Source organism: Galleria mellonella, unplaced genomic scaffold (genome assembly GCF_026898425.1).
Source record: "Galleria mellonella isolate WM207_F2 unplaced genomic scaffold, CSIRO_AGI_GalMel_v1 utg1812, whole genome shotgun sequence".
Classification (NCBI taxonomy): domain Eukaryota; kingdom Metazoa; phylum Arthropoda; class Insecta; order Lepidoptera; family Pyralidae; genus Galleria; species Galleria mellonella.
In genome coordinates, this window is record NW_026442022.1 from 122,955 (window position 1) to 149,453 (window position 26,499).

Genomic DNA, 26,499 nt, shown 5'->3' on the forward strand with positions numbered 1-26,499 from the left:
TTACATTATCACCCATTAAAAAAAAAATAGGCCTAATGGGGTCTGTTCAGTGGCACCTGATGAGGCAACATTTTTGTAAACCTATTTCTTAACCTGTAATTTAAATTTGATAGTTTCGCAAAATAACTGTTTTATGGACTATCATTATCAATCAGTCATTGACCGTGGTGTCCCACTGCTGGGCAAGGGGCTCCTTCAATCGCTTCCATTTTGCACGACCGCTAGTCAAGATGTACCATTCTTTGTCTAACATCAAAATCTGAAATAATCATTTTGATATAAATCTATTAGAAATTCAGTTCATAACAGTCTTTAGACCATATCAATTTGAAATTTGAGTTTTAGAGATAGGTTTAAACAAACGGCGCCTCAGAATTGACACCAGTGAGTGAATAAAATTATTGACTTTTTTTATATTCGACTGTTAAGAGAGCCTCGCTAAGAATCGTTTCGTATGATACGTAGCTTTTCATCATTCATATCCACTGTTGTACATAGGTCTCCCGGTCTAGAATTCCTCCCTCCCTGCAGCACATTTCATGACATCGCGTCCAGTTGGGGATTTCAACTTTACATTGCGTTTTCCTGTTAGCCACTCATCGTGAGGTCTTTTACCCCAATTTCAAGTAAGTGACGAGGCAAAAATTGAATGTGGGCGAGATATATACTGCACATATGCATATATGTACATTTTATTTGTGAAATAAAATTTAAATTATTTAAAATTGATGCTGTTTGTTACGTCATCATGAGAGAATGTGCAAAATCTGCAAGCTACAAATTGGCTGTACAGCTACAAATTGGCTGTACAGCCAATTTGTAGCTTGCAGATTTTTTTTTTTTTATACAACTTAGAATGGCAAACAAGCTGACGGCCCACCTGATGGAAAGTGGTAACCGTTGCCTATAGACATGAGCAGTATCATGGACATAACAGAGTATACTGTTTCGCCCATGATACTCCCCATGCGTTGCCACTCCTGAGGACTCAGGTGTTATTCCTCTGTACCCAGTAAATTCACGTCATATCCCACCCTTCAAACCGAAACACAGTCATGCCAACACAACTGCTTCACGGTAGAAACACGAATGGGACAGAGGTACCCAAGCAATCGACTTTTGTACAAAGTCTCCCTCTGGTAAGCAGTAACCTTGCAGATGTATCCAGATCATGTATAAGAAACGATATTGTTATGGTTTGAGTGATTTTTTTTATATATATATAAAAAGTGATATAAGTAAACAGAAATATTGGTGTAAATTATTTATTAAAAACATTTACATTTATAACCTATAGTAATAATTAATTTGGCTCGATCATCACAGTACTGCTATTTACAAGAGTGTTTATTATTTGTAACAAATGTAATACGATCGTATGTAAGACATTATAGATAGAGTACTTAATAAATCATTCTTCTTTTTTCTAATATAATTTTTGTGTAGTTCTAACTTAGTACAAAGTATCGGCAGTGTGAGTGTAGGCGGGCCGCGCCGCGCCAGTGACCTGCGCCGGCGCCGCCTTACGCGTTCGGGTCGTCCACGAACTCGTCACATCGGTCCTCTAGCTCCGACTAGAAAAGGAAATACATTTAGTTAATATAATTAAAATCTGTAGCGGAACATATATATTTGGTGATATTCCAATTAAACATTTATTTTTAATTAGGCTTATGTACAAAAGCTTCTTTAAAACCGTTATTTTTTATATATATAATTGAACTGTATATTGTGTCAGTATATAATATTTCGATCAACCTGCAAAGAGGTGGAAATGGATAAAAGGAGGTTAAGTAACGCGGACTACAAATTTACCCATTGCTAATAATATACTCTGTCAGTTCGACCTCCAAATAGTTCCCCCTAGAAACCATCGTGCTGAATTCCAGGTGTATTCATCACGATGAGCTAACTGACCTGCCCTTTCATCCTCACCTATTATCCCTCACTGGTGCCCCGCCAGCGTATACCGATAGCGCGGGCGGGGTTTCTTTTCTATTACCATCCTTTAAAAAATAATCTTTACCTACTTTTTATGATTCTGAAAGTAATTTCAATACTAACATTAACTTAATAACTTTAGCTAATAACATTATTATAAAAAAAAGAATAGTGACAAGTCTATAGGCGACAGTACCACTTTCTATCAGGTGCCCACCTTGTATGCCATTCTAAGTTGCATAAAAAAAAAACAAGAAAAAAGTGAGAATTAAGATAGTACAATCGACAAAATGGGAAAAATTAACTAGGAATTAACTGAGATGTGTTCCAAGAGGGGCTGCGTGTACGTTGACTCGGTAGAATTTACTGCTAGCAATGGACAGTAGCACCCCCATTGCTAACAATCCATTCGATGTCTTATGTGAGTGGAGTGGAAGGGTAAGGCAGGTGGCAGGTGGCAGGTGGCAGGTGGCAGTTGGCAGGTGTGTACCTCGTCGAGCTGCAGGCACTTGCCCCACTCGGCGAGCGTGATGCGGTGGTCGTCGTCCTCGTCGCAGTGATCGAGGAACGGCGCGATGCAGTGCTCCAGCGCCATCAGCGGCGCCCGGATCGGGAACAGCTCGTGGCGGGACACGTATCTACGCGACACAATACAATCTCTTCATTAGAAACTCTTCCTATTTTTGTTTTATTCTACATAAATTGATGCACATGTCTTCACAAAGCGCTTTTATATTAGTTAACGATGTCCTCCTATCATGTTTGTTTCCGTAAAAAAAATATATATATTTACAACACAGGGAGCAAACGAGCATGCTCACCTGGTGATAAGTGACTACCGCCCATGATCACCCACAACACCAACGGCATTGCAGGTGTGCTGCCGGCCTTTGCTCTTTTAAGAATATGCTCTTGAAGGTTATGTTGTCGTATCGGTTCGAAAAAACTGCTGCTGGAAGTTGATTCCAAACAGTGGTTGTGCGTGGAAGAAAGTGCCTTGAAAAACGCACGGTGGAGGACCGCCACTCGGCCAGATGGTTGGAATGAAACTTCAGTTTATGGCGGATTGTACGATGGTGAAAATCAGCAGCAGGTATCAATCCGAACAATTCCTCAGAACACTCCCCATGATAAATTCGGTAGAAGATGCACAGAAATGCAACATCTCTACGCAGTTTCACCGGCTCGGAGAACACTGTATCTTGGATATTACTTATGGACTGCCACGATACAGGTTCGTATAGTGAGGGCTCCAGTGTATTCATGTTGTATATTTCTTGTATTTAATTAATAAAAAAACAAAAATAGGAATTGATTGCTGAGTAAATGTATTACAATACAGTGTTGTAGTATTGGACTGCAAAAATTAAGCAAAGAGATATTAGTACTTTGAAGAGTAATCCGGCCACTTTGCTTACTGTCGTTTCGTTTTCAAAAGCTTACTAAGGAGCATTGGAATAGAATCGGAACAATTAATAGATATCATCAAATTTGCGTTTAACTGTCCACTGCTGGACATAAGCTTCATCCACGGTACTGCTCATGTCTATAGGCGACGGTTACCACTTTTCATCAGGTGAGCCGTCAGCTTGTTTGCCATTCTAAGTTGTATAAAAAAAACAAGTACCTAAGTGAATCGATACAAGTTGAGTGGTATGTAATGGCGATAGAGTGTGAGAGGTATTGTGGTTTAGATTGGACGCTGGTGGACTGTGGTAGTCACACGGTGGCTGGCGAATAGCGTGTGGCGTGTGGCGTGTGGGTGGCAGCGAGTAGCGGTCACCTGTCGTTGTCGTGCGCATCGAGGTCGCACCACTTCCATATGGCGGCGTTGGCCCAGCGGCGCGTGAGGTTGGACTCGGCCTCGCGCTCCATCTGCAGGTAGTGCGGCGTGAGCTCGCTGCGCTCGGCCATGTCGCGCATTATGTTGAACAGCCAGTCGCGCATGCGCCGCGGGAAGTCCGACATCTCGCTCTCGCTACACTCCTGCGGGCCACAGTTCGCACCTTACATTACCATGTCTTACGAGGAATTTATTGTCGACTCTCTATTCCCAATACCTTCTAACTAACAGGAACAACATTTTCATGAAGACAGAAAATATCTCGACTGTAAATTTGTATGATGAAATCAAAAAGTAGTTATTTCATTGGCGTATTTAAAAATATATTCCAGCTTGGCCCCTTAATAGACACATTATTTAGTCTCATGTACATACGTCTTTACGCATAGCTGAAAGCTTTACTTGCGTCCTGGGTTGGGCTGGATTAAAAACTTATCTATAACAAAACTAGCGGCCCGTCTTGCCTTCTCACAGCTGGAGATTTTTACAACATTTTAAAAAGTGGTTATTGTAACATAACGATAATAGTTGGACATAGAGTATCGCAAAGTTTTTTGTAGTTATTGATATTTTCTTCAATATTGTAGAACATACTTTTGTTCTATCATCAATAGTTTCTACAGCGCATGCGACGAAAGATATTTTATAGCATTTTTTACACCTTGAGTTACGTTACCAAAGTTTTAGTAAGGACCCCTAATGTTTTCTAGCAATAAATATAGCCTATGTTACTCAGGGTGAATGTAGCTTTCTAACAGTGAAAGAATTTTTAAAATCGGCAAAGTAGTTTTTGAGTTTATTCATTACAAACATACATATACACAAAAATACAAATCTTTCCACTTTATAATATTAGTGATAGATGTAGATTATCGAGATCAAATGTCTGCACCTTGTATTTTCACTGCTAAAAAAATAGGAACGAAATTTCACATACAAATTATATCGTAAATTAACAGGATACTTTTCATCCTAATTGAAGGAACAAAAGGGTGATATAGAGCGAGTAAAGTGGTAAGGAGGCAGGCAGTGGCGCCGCTCACGGACCGGCATCTGCTTGCAGGTGCCGTAGTACTCGATCTGCACGTGGTGGTACTGCGGGCCGCGGCACAGCTCCGAGTTGTCGAGGCACAGGCAGCGCTGCCGGTACACCTCGCAGTCCGACGACCACGTCTCATTGTAGTTCGTGCACACCTGTCACACAAACAGCCGCCTCATTACACTTTCATTGCATGCGGGCCACGTATGACAAGATAAAAAAAAATGCAAGTAAATAAAAAAATATTTGACTTATTTGAAGTATTTATTTTTATGTTTATTACCTTCTCCGATATATATATATATATATATATATATATATATATACATATATATACATATATATATATATATATATATATATACACACACACACATATATATATATATATATATATATATATATATATATATATATATATATATATAACATAAACACCTATTTGGAAAATTCTTTTTTTATCTGAAAGTAAATATACACTTACAGATATACAGACTGCGGATATCAACGTTTTTCAATAATATTGTAACCAATGTTTTTTGTCTAAAATAAAGAATTATTATTATTACTTACAGATTATTCTCATAAAATTTTTATCATAATCGGTTCAGTAGTTTAGTTTTTAAATCAAAACAACAGGTTTTGTCACAAATGAAGTTTATTTTTTTGTACAACACAATCTTTAATTATATAAAAAAAAAAACTTTATTTATTTTTATTATAAAAATTTATCTCGCAAGGTTCGCTTATGTTCTTTATAAAAAAATCCTCAAAATATGAATCAGGAAAATATAATAAGGCGCGGGGTTACCTTCCTGCGCTGCTCAGTTTCATAGGGGCACTCCTTGATGCAGTTGCAGACGGCCTCGCCGTGCTCGTCGATCTCGCACACGCGGCCCGCGCTGCAGTGCACCTTCAGGCACGGGTCTGCACCACACATACACAAACACACACACACACACATAAAGTTTCTCTCCAACTAATATTTTGCAAGGATGTTTGGTACTCAAACAGTTGAATAGATTTAATGAAATTGGAACATGGGTTAGGATACATCCTAACTGAAGACATACTTTATACGCTGATACACGCGGACAAAGCCATAAGAAATGGCTAGTTATAGATTAAAACTTTCCTCTAATATTTTATAATATGTCCCATCTATGATTCTACCATTCTAATACCAAGCAGATGCGCTTGCATGGCTGTGTTTCGGTTTGAAGGGTCGAATATGACACTAAAATTACAAAGTACGGTATAGAAATGGGTACTATAGACGCTGTAGTGTCCAAAGAACTTATCAAGAAAGAGAGGGAGGCTGAGTGAGAGAGAAAGAGAGACAGAGAGAGAGGTATAAAATTGTATGAAGAGATTTAGTTGTTGTTTGAATCTTACCGTCGAGGTACACTTCGTGGTCCGGGTCACCGTTGCGGGTCACTTCGTTCAACAGTTTCAATACACGGGCTTTCTCCGAATCCTAACAAAAATAGGTACAAATTGTCATATATATATATATATATATATATATATATATATATATATATATATATATATATATATATATATATATATATATATATATATATATATATATATATATATACAATGTGAAATTTGATACAAACAGAAAAAATTATATTATGTGTGACTCGGGCTCCTATCACCCCTTCTCCCCCTGTAAACAAGTACGGTAGATATACAGAAGGATTTTGAAGATAAGGGCGACTCCATTATCATTGCCATATTCAGCTATTGCAAGAGGCAGTAACAATGAAGTTTTTATTTGTAGTTCCGCAGTGCGGAGAGGCTCACATATCTAATGTCTAGAAGATACAAGTGACGGAGAGTATTATCCATATTAAAAAAGTTCTTTCCAATGTCAATCAAGTATGATTATTATTATTACTTATGACTATTATTGATTAGAAGATTGTCATTATTGTGTTCTCATTTATTTATTTACTCTCTATTACACAATGAAACTTTGTACAAATGCAGAGCTTAATGTCATATGACATTCTCTACCAGTTAACCATCTACCAGTTACAAACAAAAAGCGTACGAAGGGCAGATGTAGTGAAAAATATGTGACATAATTATAGCAACATACTGAAATTTATTTAATATGTGTATATTATATATTTAATATATATGTACTTATGATTGTTGTTTAAATCTCTGTTTAGCACTACTACTGCCCGCTCACTACTTCCTACGCTACTGTGTTTTTTTTTATGGGTGAAAATGCTATGGTAACCCCGCCTGCGCTAACGGGATACGCTGGCGGAGCACCAGTGAAGGGTGATAGATGAGAATGAAAACAGGTCAGTTAGCCCATCATGATGAATTCATCAGGAATTAACCATGATAGTTTCCATGGCGAATCGCGAGGAGGTCGACCTGGTTGGGTATATTGCTAGCAATGGAATTCTTAGTCTCCATTACTAACAATCACTTTCCCCCCACGCTACTGTGTTAGGTTGACTGGAAGAGATCTCGTTTAAAGATAAGTTCACCTTTGCTTGTATCGTTTCGAATTATTATTACTGTGTGTTTTAGTGCAATAAAGAATATATAATAATAGAGTTACCTGGTACTTCTTCTCGTCGAGCCGCTCGGCCATGCCGAGCTCGAGGTGCTCCGCCTCCAGGTCGTCGAGGTCGGTGGCGGCAGCGGCTTCCTCCGCGGCGCCCGCCCGCTCCGTCGTTGTCGTGGTCGTGCGCAGCCGCTTGTGGCGCCGCCGGTGTCTCTGTGTCGAAATTTATTATACAATTAGCACAGGGACACTTTGTTTACTTCTGCTATTGGTTTCCTCGTGTTGTGTTTGCATGGCTGTGTTTCGGTTTGAAGGGTGGGATATGGCGTGAATTCACTGGGTACAGAGGAATAACACCTGAGTCCTCAAGAATGGCAACGCATGGGCAAAACAGTATACTTTGTTATGTCCATGGTACTGCTCATGTCTATATGCGACGGTTACCACTTTACATCAGGTGGGCTGTCAGCTTGTTTGCCATTCTAAGTTGTATAAAAAAAAAGACTGGAAGAAATCCCTTTAAAGGATAAGTCCACCTGTGTACATTTTTGCTATAACCTAATATCTATACTGTAAGTGAATGTACAAATACAGATAAATAAATAAATAAATTTATAGTAGATTATAAATATAAGTGAACATAGTACGGGACAGCAGCTGGAACAGAGAGTGAAGTAGGTATACAATGACGTAGATAGTGCAAGAGAAAAGAAACCAACCTCAGCGTCAGCGGTGCAGATCACAGCGAGGAGCAGCGCCAGCAATACTAGCCGACCCTTCATTGTGGTCTCTGTACTGGTCCTAAAACAACGAACACATTTAATCTCATTTATTTATTTATTTAAGTATGTATTAGTAACTTAAAATATACATTTATATTTTAAGTTTTTTTTTTATGAATGATAATGAAATGGTTATCCCGCCTGCGCGAACGGTATACGCTGGCGGGGCACCAGTGAGGGATGATAGGTGAGGATGAAAAGACAGGCCAGTTAGCCCATCGTGATAAATACACTTAGAATTCAGCACGATGGTTTCCAGGTGGGACCACGGGGAGGTCGACCTGTAAGGGTATATTGTTAGCAATGGGACTGATAATCCGCATTACTAACAATCCCTTCCACCCCTATATTTTAAGTTACTAATACATACTTAAATTCACATTATTGCACGTATGCATATCTCTATATGTATTTATAAAACGAAGTTTCTTGTCTCCAGTTAAACTGTTTATAACTACTCCTCTCCATCCAAAGGTTGCCTGCAAGAGATCGCTCTTAGCGATAAAGCCGCCCGTTGTTTTCTTAGTGTAATACTTTTCTTGTAATTGTCTGTATTTATTATAAGTTTACTACAATAAAAAACATCTTATGAAGGGAACAATAATGAGTATATATGTAACTATTACGTACGTAATTGCATTTTCCGCTGTGATTCACTAAGTTACTATGAATGCTATCATGTATTAAATTTTATCGGTATTAACCACGATGTATAAAAAATTATGTTTTATATTTAATTGAATTTTGTAATAAAGAATATGTAATTATAAATTTAATTTATTATATTATATTAATTATATTATGACATTTATATGCATTTAATCTGTAATCAATGTTGTGTACGCCTGTTATAGGTGTGCATATCAGCGTGCTACACAAAAAATGTTTTTTAATTTATGTATAATATGTATACTGTTGGTGTGTCTAATTAGAAATAAATAAAAAAAAAAGAATGAGACCAACCCTACAATTAGTTTTTTGAAATTAGCCTATTAAAATGAGGGACATATTGGAACGAATATTGGGGATTTTTTTAGATATTTACTTATTTAGTTACAAAAACTTTACTGACCAAAAGAAAATATGGTACAAGAAGCGGACTTAATGCTAGTAGCATTCTCTACCAGACAACTTTTGGGGTATTTTTTTTTTATGGGTGAAAATGGTATGGTAACCCCGCCTGCGCTAACAGGATACGCTGACGGAGCACCAGTGAATAATGATAGGTGAGAATAAAAACAGGCCAGTTAGCCCATCATGAGGAATTCATCAGGAATTAACTATGATAGTTTCCAGGAGGAACCGCGAGGAAGTCGACCTGGTTGGGTATATTGCTAGCGATGGAATTCTCAATTTCCATTACTAACAATCCCTTTCACCCCACCTTTGGGGTATTAGCTTTTACCAATATTGTCGTCTATGTAATATGTTCATTGACCGGGGTAAAAGTAGCCTGTATCCTTCTTGATATCATTATAACACGTGTATACCACATTTTATAACGATTAGTTAAGCCAGGGGTTCTCAAACTTAGGCACACCCCACTAAGGGCCCTAGGAGGTGTGCGCACGTACCCGTGCGCCTCCTGAGACGGTAGGATGGGAAGGGCATTCCCCATCCTAAACACGAGAGGTGGCCTGCCCTACAACATCTACAGGGCGGACCGTCGCGTCGGGCTCCGGTCGTCTTCAACTCGGGAGCCCGGGGACCCGACATATGCGCCTCGAGGTACATCGTGAGGTTTTAGTGGGTAAAAATCCCACACACCCCCTCTGCCTTCCGTCCGGCAGTTGGGAAGGTCTTTGGAAGATTTCCTCACGTTAAAAAAAAAAGGGGTTCTCAAACTTATTTTGTCTACTGCCCACTTTGAGAATAAATTATTTTTTAGCGGCCTTCAATTTTTTTCACCTACTTAAAAACCACTATTACTTCAAATTAAATTAATCAATTATTGTGTAAATTAAAATTTTTTTTCTGGTTCTCTTACCGCCCACCTTTAGGCCTGCAGCGCCCACAAGAAGGCGTTATTGCCCACTTTAAGGAGTTAAACTGTTAAGGAATACAGAGGTAAAGAACGAACAAATACACTTTCATATTTGTAATATTAAAGTAAGAAGGATTCTTAAGATATGCAGTAGGATGAAAGTTAATTACATCATCATCATCATCATCATTTCAGTCTTTATCCGTCCACTGCTGGACATAGGCCTCCCCCATAGACTGCCATAAGGATTTGAGGTTGCAATGCATTTGAGGTCGTCACTCCATCTAGTTAATTACATACAAATTAATAATCAAGACGTTTCATTCATCACATTCGTGTGTAGTATATTTGAAATGGATGTTAACAAACTTATATATATCCTGTAATGTGTAGGTAATTAGGCAACACGATCCATGAATATTTTACTGCAATACCGCGCTATTTCGAAGCCAAGCTCGTTTGTTATGTACTCGTATGTTGACCACGCCACACCGCACCGCTAAAGTCGTCCACCGAACTCGTAAACTGAGAAATCGGGACAGCACCTTTAAATTGCACCATGAAGAAATTGTATATTTTCTCGACTTTCGACTCTCATATTCTTAAGTTTTCGCCGTTGTTATTGTCGTATAATTCCGGCATAGAATAGGTTAGAGTCGTAACAGATAATTAAGAGAACTTAATAGTCAAGAATTGGGCAACAGCATTTCTTTTAAAACTACACCAAAACTTAACTGTGATTGCCGGCCTGCCTCCCAAGCCTGGCAACTACTGGCACAAATTATCCAAGGGGGAGGCCTATATTCAGGGCTGTCCTGTTTCTTGACAGATAACAATTTTCCGAACCCTACGATATAAAAAGGACGATTTAAAAGTGCTTGTAAACAAGTTTATATGTAGAAATGAAATGAAATGAGATTTATTCGTAAAAAACATAACTGTAATTTCATATCTAATATTAATATTATAGTTTTATAAGGGTACAGTAGTTGTGGTTTTAGAACTGGGCTCCTAAATAGGTTAATATAATAATCAGTTTTAAGGGAAGGTTTATATGTAGAAAGATGAATTTAAATTGAAACATTTGAATTTTACCATATTTTATTTTTATTTATTCTTTATTGTACACAAAAAATTACAACATATAATATATATAAAATAAAGATGTACAACAGGCGAGCTTAACTCTGTAAGAGTTCTCTTCTAGCATACCCTGAGTGGAGAGGAGCATTAATTACTAGCGGGCTGTGTGCGTACAATAATAGAAGGAAACATTATAGATGTTTCTATTAAAAAATAATAAATATGTTGACATATATAAGTAACTCATACAATTAAAATAAAAAAAAAAATACATATCTGTAAACAATAATACATATACATATATACATAAACATAAAATATCTCTTTACATACAAAATACGTACATATACATACATAGACATAATAAGTTTATGAGGACAGCTGGATGCTCTTTTAATCTGCTCTTGAATATACATATGAATATGAACTGAATATAGTTCATATTCATATGTATTATTAAGACATTCTTTATTTCTTAAAGAGAGAGAAAGAGAGAGAGAGATAAATAAAATTACAATCGAGATATATGCAATGCTTTACAAATAGTACGCAGTGTAAACAAAATTAAACATGGCGACATTGGCGTTCTGTTGATGGTAATAATTGCAGATGAATTCATCGCCTAGATCATCATATCTGTCAGAGCTATAAAAATAATACGAACAAATTGAGTATCTGTACAGTCGGTAATGTGATATGTAAAACAAGAGCGCAAGTGGCGATGCCTCAGCACATCTACGGCGCGCCGATGATCTCATGTTGCACAGGAGTCATCTGTTTCACTCATCATTACGCTCAGGAGCCAGTATCATATTTATGTATCTGTTGGTAGCTCAATCATTTATGGCGTAAGTACAAAACAGACTAGTGTTAAATTATACTTATGTTCAATTTTTGCAAATCGGGCGTTGTGTTAAACACAGACAGAACCCCGGCCGACTGTGCTTCTGCCGGGGGTTAGTTGCCATCTCCTCTTCTTAAGAGGGGAGATGAGAATTTTAGTGAAATTTAAAAAAATAATAATAAAAATTCTTTATTTGGAACAAAAACATTGGTTGCAATATTATTGAAAAACGATGATATCCGCAGAAGTATAAAACTGTGTCGCGAACATCAACGCCCTCCTCCTCATTGCGGGATTCCAAAACAGACATTTAAAACGTATGGTAGCTAGTTACATCAACGAAGACATTTTGTCATATCTAGCAACCAACTACAATACTAATAAACTACTAATTACTACTTAAGTAAACTAATAAAAACAATGTTTTTTTAATGGATAATAATGAGATAAACGCCCCACCTGCGCTATCGGTCGGTATACACTGGCGGGGCACCAGTGAGGGATGATAGGTGAGAATGACGTCCGGTCAGCTGGCCCATTGCGATGAATTTGACAATAATTAATCACGATAGTTTCCAGGTGGAACCGCGTGGTGGACCACTGAACAGGGATATATTGCTAGCAATGGGGATTAACGTCCCCATTACCAACAATCCTTTTTCCCCGAAACCAATGATTAGAGAAACCAATGCGATTTTTGACATAGCATAACACTGACTCTTTAAGTGAGAGTCGTAAAGTTTGAGAGGCGATATTAATTGTAAAATTTGTAACGATTCCTTTTTCACATAAGTATGACAAATAACTTTATTTTTATGCAACTTAGAATGGCAAACAAGCTGACGGCCCACCTGATGGAAAGTGGTAACCGTCGCCTATGAACATGAGCACTACTATGGACATAACAGAGTATACTGTTTTGCCCATGATACCCCCCAATGCGTTGCCATTCCTGAGGACCCAGGTGTTATTCCTCCGTATCCAGTAAATTTACGCCATATCCCATCCTTCAAACCGAAACACAGCCATGCAAACAATTGCTTCACGGTACAAACACGAATGGGACAGTGTTGCCTAAGCAAACTACCTTTGTACATAGTCTCTCTCTGGTAGTAAACTATACCTAGATCGCAGCTCGCGGCCAAAATTGTCATAATTTTTATTAATTGTATAGTTCTTGACAATGTTCGGTAAGCGACCTATTTGAATAGCGCTGTCGGCAACAGCACACAGCTAATTATTGAATTGGTATTATTGATACCAACGAGCGGCAACGTACGCAATCATATCGCATCGCAGCATCTATTTGTTTCCATTGACCCAAATATGTATGAATATGGGACAGCAATACCTCACATTTCAATTCAAGTGTCAAATGTGTCATTCGAAGCAGATTCCTTCAGTGGGCGTGCAGTGATGCAACTATTTTTATAAAACTTTTAAAGGCAAAAGAGTCGGTGGATAGTGGTTGCCGCTTGAGGGCAAGGGGGGGGGGGGGGGGAGAATTGTTAATAATGCGGGCTACCAGTCCCATTGCTAGCAATATACCCTGGCAGGTCAATCTCCAAGTGGTCCCCCTGGAGACCATGGTGCTGAATTCCTGGTGTACTCATCACGGTGGGCTAACTAACCTGCCTTTTCATTACCTACTATTCACCTATCATCCCTCACTGGTGCCCTGCACATCGTATACCGTCCACGCAGGTGGGGTTACCATTCCATTATTATACATTAAAAAAAAACTGTCGCGGTATTGTCATTATAATGAAATTTGTGGTCTAATAACTGCTGAAGGGAAAATAGGTTATTTTTAATGTTGCTTAGAATGGCAAACAAGCTGACGGCCCACCTGATGGAAAGTGGTAACCGTCGCCTATAGATATGAGCAGCACCATGGACATAACAAAGTATACTGTTTTGCCCATGATACCCCCCATGTGTTACCATTCCTGAGGACTCAAGGGTTATTCCTCTGTACCCTGTAAATTTACTGCCATATCTCACCATTCAAACCGAAACACAGCCATGCAAACACAACTGTTTCACGATAGAAATAAGAATGTGACAGAGGTGCCCAAGCAAACGACTTTTGTACAAAGTCTCCCTTTGGTGAAGCACAAGTTATAGTTAAGGAAATACTTATCAGTTAAGACATAGATATTGATATAACACAATCGACAATTGTACGATTGGCTACCCCATTAAGGACTATAGTCGTTAAAATATTTATTTTAAAGTTATTTAGGTAAGTTTAATACTACAATTACATTGCTAGTTCCATGAATCCAAGCAATGTACTAAGTGCAGGGCGGCGTCAGTCGACCTGACCGAGAATAGACCTTTATTTTTGGATTCAATGCAGATCGTCATTTTGTGTATTTTATTAGAGAGACTATGTACCATGTATTCCAAATGGATGACAATGTAAATATGAAACTAGAGTTGATGTTCAATGTTCGATTCTGTATGTCTATAACGGCGGTTAATCACATCGTAACTGATATTAAATACTTTTGGCCACAACAGAACATCAGTGTTTTGCTCTTTTTAGGGCAAAGCAATAGGCTGAGTTGTGACCATTTTGTGTTACTCTCTCTGGTATACCTCCTTTTCTATGTTACATAGAAAAATATTTTTTTCATCAATATATTCATCAACAGATCAGATTAAGGCTGATTGCAGATAGAAAAAAAAAAATAAAAAAAAAAATATAAAATTAAAATTGAAATAAATTTAGAATTAGGATGTATTTTTTTTATTGGATGAAAATGGAGTGGTAACCCCGCCTGCGCTAATGGGATATGCTGGCGGGGCACCAGTGAAGGGTGATCAATGAGGATGAAAACAGATCTGTTAGCCCATCATGATGAATTCATCAGGAATTAATCATGATAGTTTCCAGGGAGAACCGCGAGGAGGTCGACTTGGTTGGATATATTGCTAGCAATGGTATTCTTAGTCTCCATTACTAACAATCCCTTTTCCCCCAATTAGGTTGTATTTTGTGAAAACATTAAAATTTTGTCTATGTTACGAGTTATTGGCGATTAATTAAAGATTTTTAATTTTACAGCTACTACCGAGTTTGAGCTACAACGAATTTAGTTGTTTTTAAAGAAATAAAATTGTAATTAGACATTAAGTTGATTACAGAAAAAATCATTAACTCCGCTCCATTTAATAATTCTATTTAAAATTTGGAACAATTAAAGATATTTAAAACTATTAGAATTTTTTTTTTTTTTTGGAATTGCTGTAATAGTGTGAAAGTGAACAAAAAGACGGACGAAATAGAGCCTTTCCTTCATTATTTATGTACGGAACTCTAATAATAAACTAAGAAATATGACATAATGAGAGAAGGTGTTGATGGAACTCTCGATTTCTGCGACAATCAGATTGTTTAGCTCGAGTGTCATGAGTATTTCTAAGATAACCCGTCGGCCTTCGTCAGCGGGCTATAGAACTGTGTGGAATGCTAACTGCTAGTATAATAGTTTACGACCCGCGTCGAATAATGAATGGAATATAGGCGAGCAAGTTGTATTTTCGGATAACTATCACCATCTGGATGTTGACACCGTTCGAGCAGATTACTCATATTGTTAAGATAGTTTCCGAGCTTTGTCAGTGATGGGGATTATCAGCAACATTGCTAGCAATATATTTTGTCAGATCCGCCTCCATACGCAGGTATATGCGGTCCTTCTAAGAAGAAAAGCAAATAACAGATTTTGTGAAATTAAGTTTAGAGACTTTGTACAAAAGTCGATTGCTTGGGTACCTCTGTCCAATTCGTGTTTCAACCGTGAAGCAGTTTTGAAGGTTTGCGGTTTGAAGGGTGGGATATGGCGTGAATTTACTGGGTACAGAGGAATAACACCTGAGTTTTCAGGAATGGCAACGCATGGGGGGTATCATGGGCGAAACAGTATACTTTATGTCCATGGTACTGCTCGTGTCTATAGGCGACGGTTACCACTTTCCATCAGGTGGGCCGTCAGCTTGTTTGCCATTCTAAGTTGTATAAAAAAAAAAATACACTCGCGAATGTAAAAAAAGTGATCTTTCTGTCTGGGATTCTTTGTTGTTTACTGTAGCATCGATATTTTTAGCTATTAATACAATAAAGTCAATTTTTTTTTACTTTATCTTAAAGTTTAGGTAACAAATTCTCAGATGTGTTTTCGTTCGTTTGCGAATTTAGTACATATAATAATTAGGTCAGCGAACATTCCACAATGGTATCCGCGGTTGATACGGCCGCGCGGCCGTTCGCGTCGTACCACACCGACGGAAGCTTAGTTATCAGTGTCCGCCGATAGCCACGCGACCTCTGATAAAAATGTTTAAAACAAGCTTTTGTGTCATCGTTTTTATACCGTTACAGTTTTATATGATAATTACTCAGGATTTCTAAATGGAGCAACATCATAATAAAACTAGTGTAAGAAATATGTACAGTAAAATGGTTACACGGCGATTTGGGACGAATTGCTCAGTACTGACAGTGACAGTAGAGCTCGCAACCCTGATTTGTAGAGGACTAGCTGACTCGGCAAACGTTGTTTTACCATATACATTATTTCGAGAACTATGCAGGAAAATTTATCGTATTACAATTGTTATATTCGATTGCTATCTGGCAACCCTATTGCGGAATATAAAAATCGCGATTAAAAAACAGGGGTTGATCGTAAAAGGGTGAAAATTTGAAGTTGTATGTATTTTTCAATGCTAAATCATATTTAAATAAAAATAAAAAACGTTGTCAAAAAAATAAAAAATATTTTTAAGGAGTGGGTCACCCTTATCATTGAAAATTAAAAAATAGATGTTGGCCGATTCTCAGACCTTCCCGATATGCACACAAAATTTAGTAAAAATCGGTAAAGCCGGTTCGGAGGAGTTTGGTAACAAACACCGTGACACGAGAATTCTATATATATATATATATATATATATATATATATATATATATATATACACATACCATATATATATACATACCATACTATACTAGTGATCCAGCCCGACTTCGCAGGGAAGATGGAATTTTCGAAAATAATATATAGTATATTTTATTTAAATGGAAGCATTTTTCAAACTCGGTTATGTGGTTTTTGAGTTTATCTATTACAAATAAACAAAAAAAACAATCAAATCTTTTTTATAATATTAATATAGACTGAAGCTGAATAAACAATAACAGTTAATTGTTTTATCATTATGACTTATGTCTGCATATCGTAAACCAGAGTTTTAAATTAATAATAATATATAAATATTAACAATAAATAATATACCATTAAAATGCTATATTTATACGTTACCACTGTGGTTTACGGAACCCTATTTTTTTCCAAAATAAAATTTAGCCTATGTTACTCGTGGATAATGTAGCTTTATGGTGAAAGAATTTTTTGCAGCCTATTCATTACAACCAAACAAACAAACAGAGTTTTCCTCTTTGTAATAGTAGATTATTATTGTTTTTCTTAAAGGGTGAGAATAGAATGGTAACTTCGCTTGCCCCATCGGTATACGCTGGTGGGGCATCAGTGAGAGACAATAGGTGCGGATGACAGCAGGTCAGTCAGCGCCGATTTCCACAAGAATTAACCACGATGCTTTACAGGAACCGCGTGCAGGTCGACCTGATACAGCATATTGCTAGTGATAGGACTATTATATGTCATTGCTAACAATCCCTTCCCCCGGATTATTGTTAGTAATGAGGATATTTGTTTTATATAATGATAATTAAATGCTAACTCCCCTGCACTATTGGTATACGTGTGAGAGTTGATAGGTGAGATGAAGTTTTTTTTTAATGGATGATAATGGAATGGTAACCCCACCCGCGCTATCGGTATACACCGGCGAGGCACCAGTGAAAGATGATAGGTGAGGATGAAGAAGGTCAGTAAGTCCATCGTGACGAATTGAACAAGAATTGTTCACGATGGTTTCCAGGGGGAACTACGTGGAGGTCGACCTAATAGGGCATATTGCTAGCAATGGGGCTGTCAAACTCCATTACTAACAATCCCTTTCCCCCCAGGAGAGGTGAAGTTAGGTTAGTTAGTACATCGTGACGAATTTACTAGAAATTGATTATGATAATTTGCTGGGAGGACTGCGCACCGTTCCGTTTTCAACCAATTGTGTAAATCCTGCGTTATTCCACAACCTATTTGTAGAAAAATATCAAGTTCGTGATGGGGTCATCGCGCAGATAATTTACTACGTTGACTAAGGGTTTTGATGTGAGGTATTATAGTTTTTATTTTCCATTGATTGGAATGCACATATTGTTCTTTATTACTTAGTATAATGCGACTAAATGTTTTTTTAGATGATAATGGAAAGGTAACTCCGCCTGCGATGGCTCATAGAGACAATTTCATTAAGTATTAACCAAGATGGTTTCCAAAGGGAACCGCGTGGAAATCGATCTGATAGCGTATATTGCTAGCAATGGGCCGTTAGATCCTCATCTCTAACACTTTCTCTCCTTGCGTCTAAATGTTAACTTGGATGTTATTGTTTACATATTTAAAAATACCACTGTACTTTTTACATCTATATGCATATCTCAGTCATTGTACCAAAAACTATTTTCCATTCCATTAAGAATGGGAAAATTGGCAGTATTTTATAAACAAATATTTTTTTTTTTATATTTGTTACTGAGAATGGAGAAGAAAATGGTCCAACTGATGGAAGAAATGATGGTGTTTCATACCATATGACATATTTGAGGAATGAATGAGCTCCTTGCCGACATTTTTCCAAGAGACTACAGCATGGGGTTTCTTCAAAAGAGGGGTAAAGAGGTTTCTTAAGGGTCGGCAACGCTCGCGTAATGCCACTGGTTTTGCAAGCGTTCATAGGCTACTGGTAACTGCTTATTATCAGGTGGACTGTATGCTTGTTTGCCACCTCAGTGGTATAAAAATAATGCATTGTTTAAATAATTAGCAAATAATAATGAATAGACAGATAGATCGATGTATGTTTGTGAATGTGTGCTGTGTAGTGACGACAGTACAGATGCTACTGCATCCGTTTCATATAAATAAACAAACCAACTCGTTGTTAAATTGGATATAAAACCGGCGTTTGAACTACACACGAGAAATCCGAAGCAAATAGACGCAAAGAATAAGAATTTATTAATACGAGGTTGAAAGTCTCATTAAAAAAATATAAAGTTGGTCACTTTTTTTTATACAACATAGAATGGCAAACAAGCTGACGGCCCACCTGATGGAAAGTGGTAACTGTCGTCTATAGACACGAGCAGTACCATGGACATAACAGAGTATAGTGTTTCGCCCATGATATCCCCCATGTGTTGCCATTCCTGAGGACTCAGGTGTTATTCCTCTGTACCCTGTAAATTCACTGCCATATCCCACCCTATAAACAGAAACACAGCCATGCAAACACAACTGCTTCACGGTTGAAACACGAATGAGACAGAGCTGCCCAAATAAACGAAGCATTATATTATCTGTGGTTTAGTTTTGCCTGATAAGAACATATCCCACCATTCAATAGTCTCATTTAAGCGAATCATCATCGTCATCTTCCTACCCTTATCCCAATTATTATTTGGGATAGTAATATGGTTTTCTCTTTCATTCATTTATTCAAATATGAGTAGGTATTAATAAATTATTGTAAGTTACTTTCGTATTATTTAATCATTAAATAATGAAATGTAATTATTTAATTATATAAGATAGATAGATACATAAATAATTTATTTGCATCACTTACAGCACACAAACAGCAAAAGACACAAATGCAATGTGAAAAAAGATAAAAAAAAAGATACATGTACAAAAATAAAAAAAAAAAAATAAACAAAAACAAAATCAGAATATATAAAATTTGTAACATTTTTTTTTCTTCATGCGTGTGCCACAGTAATACAAAAAGATTTAATTTATAATTTATTTAATTATATAAGAGGTTTTTCTTATTTAATTAATGTTCTTGGACCGTAAGTTCAGTTACAGATATTTTATGTAAGTACATTATGTGCATGGTATTGTTATAAATACGTATCATAACATTATGAGGTTGCGAATGAGGCACCTTTACATTCGACGGTGTACCACGAATATCTTCCATCTAACACGGACTAAATTGGGGGAAAAGTGAATTGTTAGTAATGGAGACTGAGAATCCTATTGCTAGCAATATACCCAACCAGGTCGACCTCCTCGCGGTTCCCCCTGGAAACTATCATGGTGAATTCCTGATGAATTCATCATGATGGGTACACTGATACGCTAAAAAAACAAAATGTGTTAATTTCTCTCTATCTAAAAGTTTTAATACTAATTGCAATATTAAATTGTTTTCATTTTCATCTATCACCCTTCACTGGTGCTCCGCCAGCGTATACTCTCCCAGATATTAAGAATATATTCATAGGCGGGGTTAGTCGTGACTCATTAAGAGAGAAATTCAAAGAGGCAAATTTCACCGTTGCTTCTCAATTTATATATTCAAATATTCTATATGTTCATAAAAATCTTGACTTATTTCCAAAAAAAAAACACGGACTAAATTTACCAGCACGTTTAGAAAAATACAGTATAAAAATTTACAATAAGATAAACATGGAATTACCCTTAAATAAATTCAAAACCTGTTAAATCAATTCTCAATTATTGATTGTAATATCAATTTTCGACATATTGACATAGACACCTATATAAATATCATTGTAAATAAACATCTCCATGTAGGATCTATATACATAGGGTAAATAAAATGTAAAAATTTGACGGGAGGCTAAAATGTCCTACATGAATAAATGATTGTTAGAATTTTTTTGAATAGCGCGGGTGGATCCTAATCAACATCATTGCTAGCAAAATAAGGTTTTTTTAATGAACGATAATGGAATGGTAGCCCCGCCTGCGCTATCGGTATACACTGGCGGGGTACCAGTGACGGATGATAGATGAATATGAATCAGATCAGTTAGCCCATCATGACGTATTCACCAATGAATCACTCACGACTGTTTCCAGGGGGAACCGCGAAGAGAGGTCGACCTCCTCGCGGTATATTGCTAGTAAAAGGGCTGATGTCCCCGCTACTCCTCATTACTAACAATCCCTTTTCCCCCTCAGCAATATAGGCTATTGCATGCAAATCAGGTTGACCTTCACGCGGTCACCCCTGGAAATCATCGTAGTTAATTTTTGTAGAATTGTTCACGATAAGCTAACTGACCTGCTTTGTTCCTCGCCTATCAACTCTCATTGGTGTCCCGCCAGTGTATACCAATAATGCAGGCGAAGTTACTATTTCATTCTCACGCATTAAAAAATATATAAGGATAGATATAAATTAAAAAAAAATTACAAATATTTTATTAATGTTATAAGATATTGGCGGTTATTTGTCGACATGTGCTCATTTATAAAAATAAAAACAAAAATAATGAAACAAACACACTTTTAGAGATTTCAGAATACTTATAGCTTTGAACGACTTTTAAAATCACCAATAACTATAAAATATAGACTGAAGTGCAGCACACGATACAAAAATGCAAAATAAGCAAATAAAGTTACGCTTGCTAAACTAAACACAAGTCTGATCACATGTGATGTGCTCGTTAAACATGTATTAGGTATATACCTAGTTTGATTTACTTTTAAACCAAATAGTAAACGTATTGTGTACTTACCAATTCCAAAAAAGTTTATTGAGACTTCAGCCAGTATACGGGTGAGTGAGGTCCGCGTGAAACGGACTGCCGAAGCGCCGAGTACTGACTGCGCGTCCGCCGCCACCGCGTCCACCTTCCACCCGCTCTGCGCCCGAGCGTTCCGACTTCGCGCATACATATCCATCTGAATATGTGCTTTTTTGTGTTGGAACAATATTAGGTATTAGAGGACAGCATAGGCGCCGGCGCCGGCGTGATTACTTTAAAAAAAGCGCACATGCATCTATGCGTTACACTGATTATTAACTAATAAATCATAAGTTAGATAATGTAACGAACAAATTGAACAGTAACTTAGACGCTTTTTATTTAAACAGCAAGTTAATAAAAGAAATCTATATATTTTCTTTCCAGTCAAGGTGTAAGTGCACCTTTTTACATCCTGCAGCCGTCTCTCATAGATGGATGGTGCAAATAAATACCAAGTAAATGAGAATACATGCCTGTTTATAATTTAAAATTTATTGAGAGATATAATTGAGCGCAGTGACGACTAGCTTATCCGTCATTTTAATGAGCGGATGCTGCTTGTAGGAACTGTTTTGCTCTGGCCGCTGTAACGGATTTAATTTAAATATTTGTTCTAAACCTATTTGTATGGTAATATGTTAATTTTCATGACCTAGTACAGCTTGGTAGTTTGTATTCACACAAATTCATAATTGTAGCTGAAATTGTATATTGCTGTGTTTTGGTTTGAAGGATATGGCAGTGAATTTACAGGGTACAGAGGAATAACTCCTGAGTGCTCAGGAATGGCAACATATGGGGGGTATCATGGGCGAAATAGTATACTCTGTTATGTACATGGTACTGCTCATGTCTATAGGCGACGGTTACCACTTTCCATCAGGTGGGCCGTCAGCTTGTTTGCCATTTTAAGTTGGATAAAAAATTGTATTTTGAAACACACACACAGACAGTGGAATATAAAAATGAATATTCAAAATTATTTCTTTCTTTCTTTGAATACATTAACAATAAATAAATCGTTTGGTTATTAGGATATAAACTTAGTACGCATGTTAAGTCTGTGATGGAAATACAGAGTTCGAAAAAGACAAGCCTGATAATGTTTGAATGTCTATATCCGATTACGGAAACCTTGCCGATTTTTCTGTCTTCTGATTTTCATACGCAGGTATAGAGCATAAATGTAGTATAATGTGCTGCGTGTAGAGAAATCAATAAACAAAACAAAAGATATCTTTTATGGGCTGTACATGTATGAGAAACACGAGTTACGTTTTATTGAAGAATGGGCGTAAAATGGATACAATAAAAGTTATTGATCCCCGTCCTGTCATGATGAAATTGCTGTCAATTCGACAGGATTTATGTGTTAATAATATTTTTATTTTTAATCAATCAATTAAATTATTTTTTTTATTTGCATGAAACAGATTATTGTGATGATAAAATGTGTCGTGTGGTCCCGGTAGGTCTGAATAGGTCACCCCCTTCTCGTGGGTGCCGTAAGAGAAGACTAAGGGAGGGCGAGAGATGGACAGCAGCGTCCCTCTTAAAACATTTCCAAAGCCTAACTGCGGTTGCCAATCCGCCTGCCAAGCATGGCAACTACTGGCATCCCCTTCTAGGGGGATGGCTTGTTCAGCAGTGGACAGTTAAATGTTGATCTGATAATCATACAATACAGAAATAATAAAAGTACATGCCGCATTCTATCTACGGTGTGCAAAATTTGAAACAAAACATATTTAAATTTTAATTAGTAAATTCGATATTTGAAATTTAGTCTGTCACAATATAATCATTTATCACATCGGCCGTCATTTGTCTATTGCTGAATATAGGCCTCCTCCATAGACTATCATATCTTTTTTTTTCGCATATGGGGTCAACTAAGCCGATGCACGTCGACCCATACGGATTTTTTGTGCTTCCCCCTGCTTTATACCATCATTTCATAGATCCTATGAGTTACCTAACCGATATCCCGCGGTTTAAGATATCTGTAGTTCCCTGGTTCTGGATAAGCCGTTCCCAGTAGACTTATACGCATACTTGCCAACGAATCGCAGTTGCACATCAAGTGTTCAATGGATTCCGATTTCCCCCCGCACAGTCTGCCCGAAGATAGACTATCATAAGTAACTGGGCTATAACAGTCTGCCATTGGGAGAATTTTGCCAGTAATTTGACCGGCGGGTTGGTAACCGCAGTTTGGCTTTTTTTTTAATGCAACTTAGAATGGCAAACAAGCTGACGGCCCACTTGATGGAAAGTGATAAAGATCTTCCTAATACTGTACCTACCATTCTCAGTATATAGAACAGTATCCTTTCAATCGCCACGACACACTAATTACAAACCTCTGATCCACGTGACGACGTTGGTTGGATGGCTCCGGCTATAGCCATGTTGGCTTTCAATGTGTTCGGTGAAATTACCTTAAGAGCGTATGGCACACCATGTAAGGAATGGTATACAAAAAAGCTAGTCGCATATATATAATATATATTTATTTATATCTAATTTCCATCACAATCTTTACAGATTGTAAATACTAAAATCAATAAAACTACAGTAAAATCATATCTGTACACTAAATATGGTATTTGATCCACAAATGTGAACCGTTTTAAATCATGATCAGGGCCCTCATAATGCTTTTTTTAAATATATTTACATTCCAACATAATACACATACATATAAAACTGCACTTTTACTAGTATGCAACAGTTGCTAGGTCCTTGTTTATCACTTATAGGTGTACAGGTAAAAAAAAAATGCATTTTCTTTTTAGCAAACTCCTGTATCAATTTTTCGACCATGCTGGCTGTGTTGATTCATTATCGTGATAATAGCCGTCATCTGTCCACTTCTGAACAGAGGCCTTTCCTTATAGACTGCCATGAGGAACGGTCTCGAGCCACCTGCATCCTATGTTGATAACATTATCTAGCCGTTTCTTATTGTAGGTTTAGGGGCATAGGAGGAAATAAAACTCGCAGCGTGTTACAAAAAGTACATCTCTATTAGAGAGGGCGGCGCGCGCGGCGGCGGCGCGGGCGGCGCGGCGCCGACCGCCGCCGCGCGCTCTCCGCGCGAATTTATAGAAAAAAAAATCACTGTTAACCACAGGCTCGCGACCCCGGGCCGGCCTGCGACTGCGGCTCAATCAAGTAAAGCGGGGCGGGGCGGGGCACGCGGGGTCGGGGGCCGTTCACATCAAGATCGAAGTTGCAGTCGTTCGCAGCGGGCCTGCCCACTCGCGGACAGACAGACAGACATCGGCCGATACAGCGCGCTACACGCCCACGTACCACAGTCACGCCGTAGCACAACGAGCGTGCAACTGTACCGAACGGGAGAGCCGACCATGGTCGCGGCGCGCGGCCCGGCTGCGGCGGCCGCGTGCCGACGCGGGCGTCCGCATGCGGCCGCGTGCGGACGGGGCGCGCGCTTGGCAGTGACGGACAATACTGTTTTAAAAACAACGCTATAAACTATTACAGTCTTCAAATGGAAGGTTTCAAACATAATTATGTTGCACTGACCGTTTGTATGTGAACTAAATTTGTGTATAATAGTGAATGGTCTTTCAACTTGTACGATATTGCTCACTGTATCGTTCAAGTTAGGTGCGCTGCGTGCGGTGCACCGAGGACATGGGGCGAGGTGGGAGCGGATAACGGAAATAGAAGACTAGGGGGAACAGCGACCTTGACGATAGATAGAATGCTCTGTTCATTACATAAATCTTCATTCCAATTAAATGTTTACTTAATTTAAATAACATATAGTTTGGAAATCAGCAAAATGTAAACGTGATTGTGATAAAGGAAAACTAAGATGTGAGGATCGAGAAGGAGTAAAAGGCAACGCAGGCGGGTGTCCGGGTGTCCGGGTGCACGTACGCGATGTCCGTCCCAAGTCACAGTTAAACTTGATTCCAAATTATTTACAATATAAATAAGTACACGAAATTTTAACAAACCTCCAATGAAAACATACGGCGCGGTGGACGGCTCGCCAGACGCCAGCACCGAATGAATATCCCACAAATTATTCTTACAGAACCAAAACTAGATAAGAGGGTCGGCTGTAGGTACACTCGGACAACAACTGTGCTCCAATTCATCACAACTGAGCCAGTCTGTCACACGCACTGGTGCATGCAGGTGTACCTACGACGGACCGCTTATATATAATTTAGATTCTGTAGGTAAACTTATTCAAATGGGAAAGAATAAATGCGTTACTTTAATATACTTTAAATATAATACGATTACCAGTAGACAGCTCACAGATGGCGCGTTGGCAGCATTCGTGACACTGCACCGTATGTTTACAATGTAATGAATAATTATTCGAAGATATAGTATTAATATAATGCTTATGTAAATAATTGGGTTTAGTTAGAAAAATAGATGACAATATAAACATACCGCATTAAATTATATATAATATAAGAGTCACTGCCAATTTGTATCAATTAACAAACATTAGTAGTACAATACGCAGCTACGTGACGGGACGGGGAACAGAACCAATGCCAGTAAGCGGTGAGGCAACGCGGGCGCTGCACGGGGCCCGGCCGCTACTAACCGGCCCACTGTACACCTTGTCCAATTTATCCCTCCCACAATAACAGTTCTTATGCTCTTGTAAATACCGATGCTTTTGCACTGTCTCTTATAATGTATTCTGATAATCTGG

At 37.9% G+C, this 26,499-nt stretch overlaps 1 protein-coding gene across 1 annotated transcript; it reads right to left on the reverse strand.

The window, feature by feature from the left end:
• Positions 1-1,251: 1,251 nt before the first annotated feature.
• LOC113518918 (SPARC) lies at positions 1,252-21,933 on the reverse strand. The gene is made up of 9 exons (XM_052893583.1): positions 21,774-21,933; positions 8,079-8,160; positions 7,414-7,572; positions 6,219-6,300; positions 5,635-5,750; positions 4,832-4,978; positions 3,725-3,927; positions 2,432-2,579; positions 1,252-1,574 (listed from the first exon to the last, which is right to left on the reverse strand). Exons 2-9 carry the CDS (start codon positions 8,139-8,141, stop codon positions 1,524-1,526), a joined length of 969 nt encoding a protein of 322 aa, XP_052749543.1. The 5' UTR covers positions 8,142-8,160; positions 21,774-21,933; the 3' UTR covers positions 1,252-1,523.
• Positions 21,934-26,499: the final 4,566 nt, after the last annotated feature.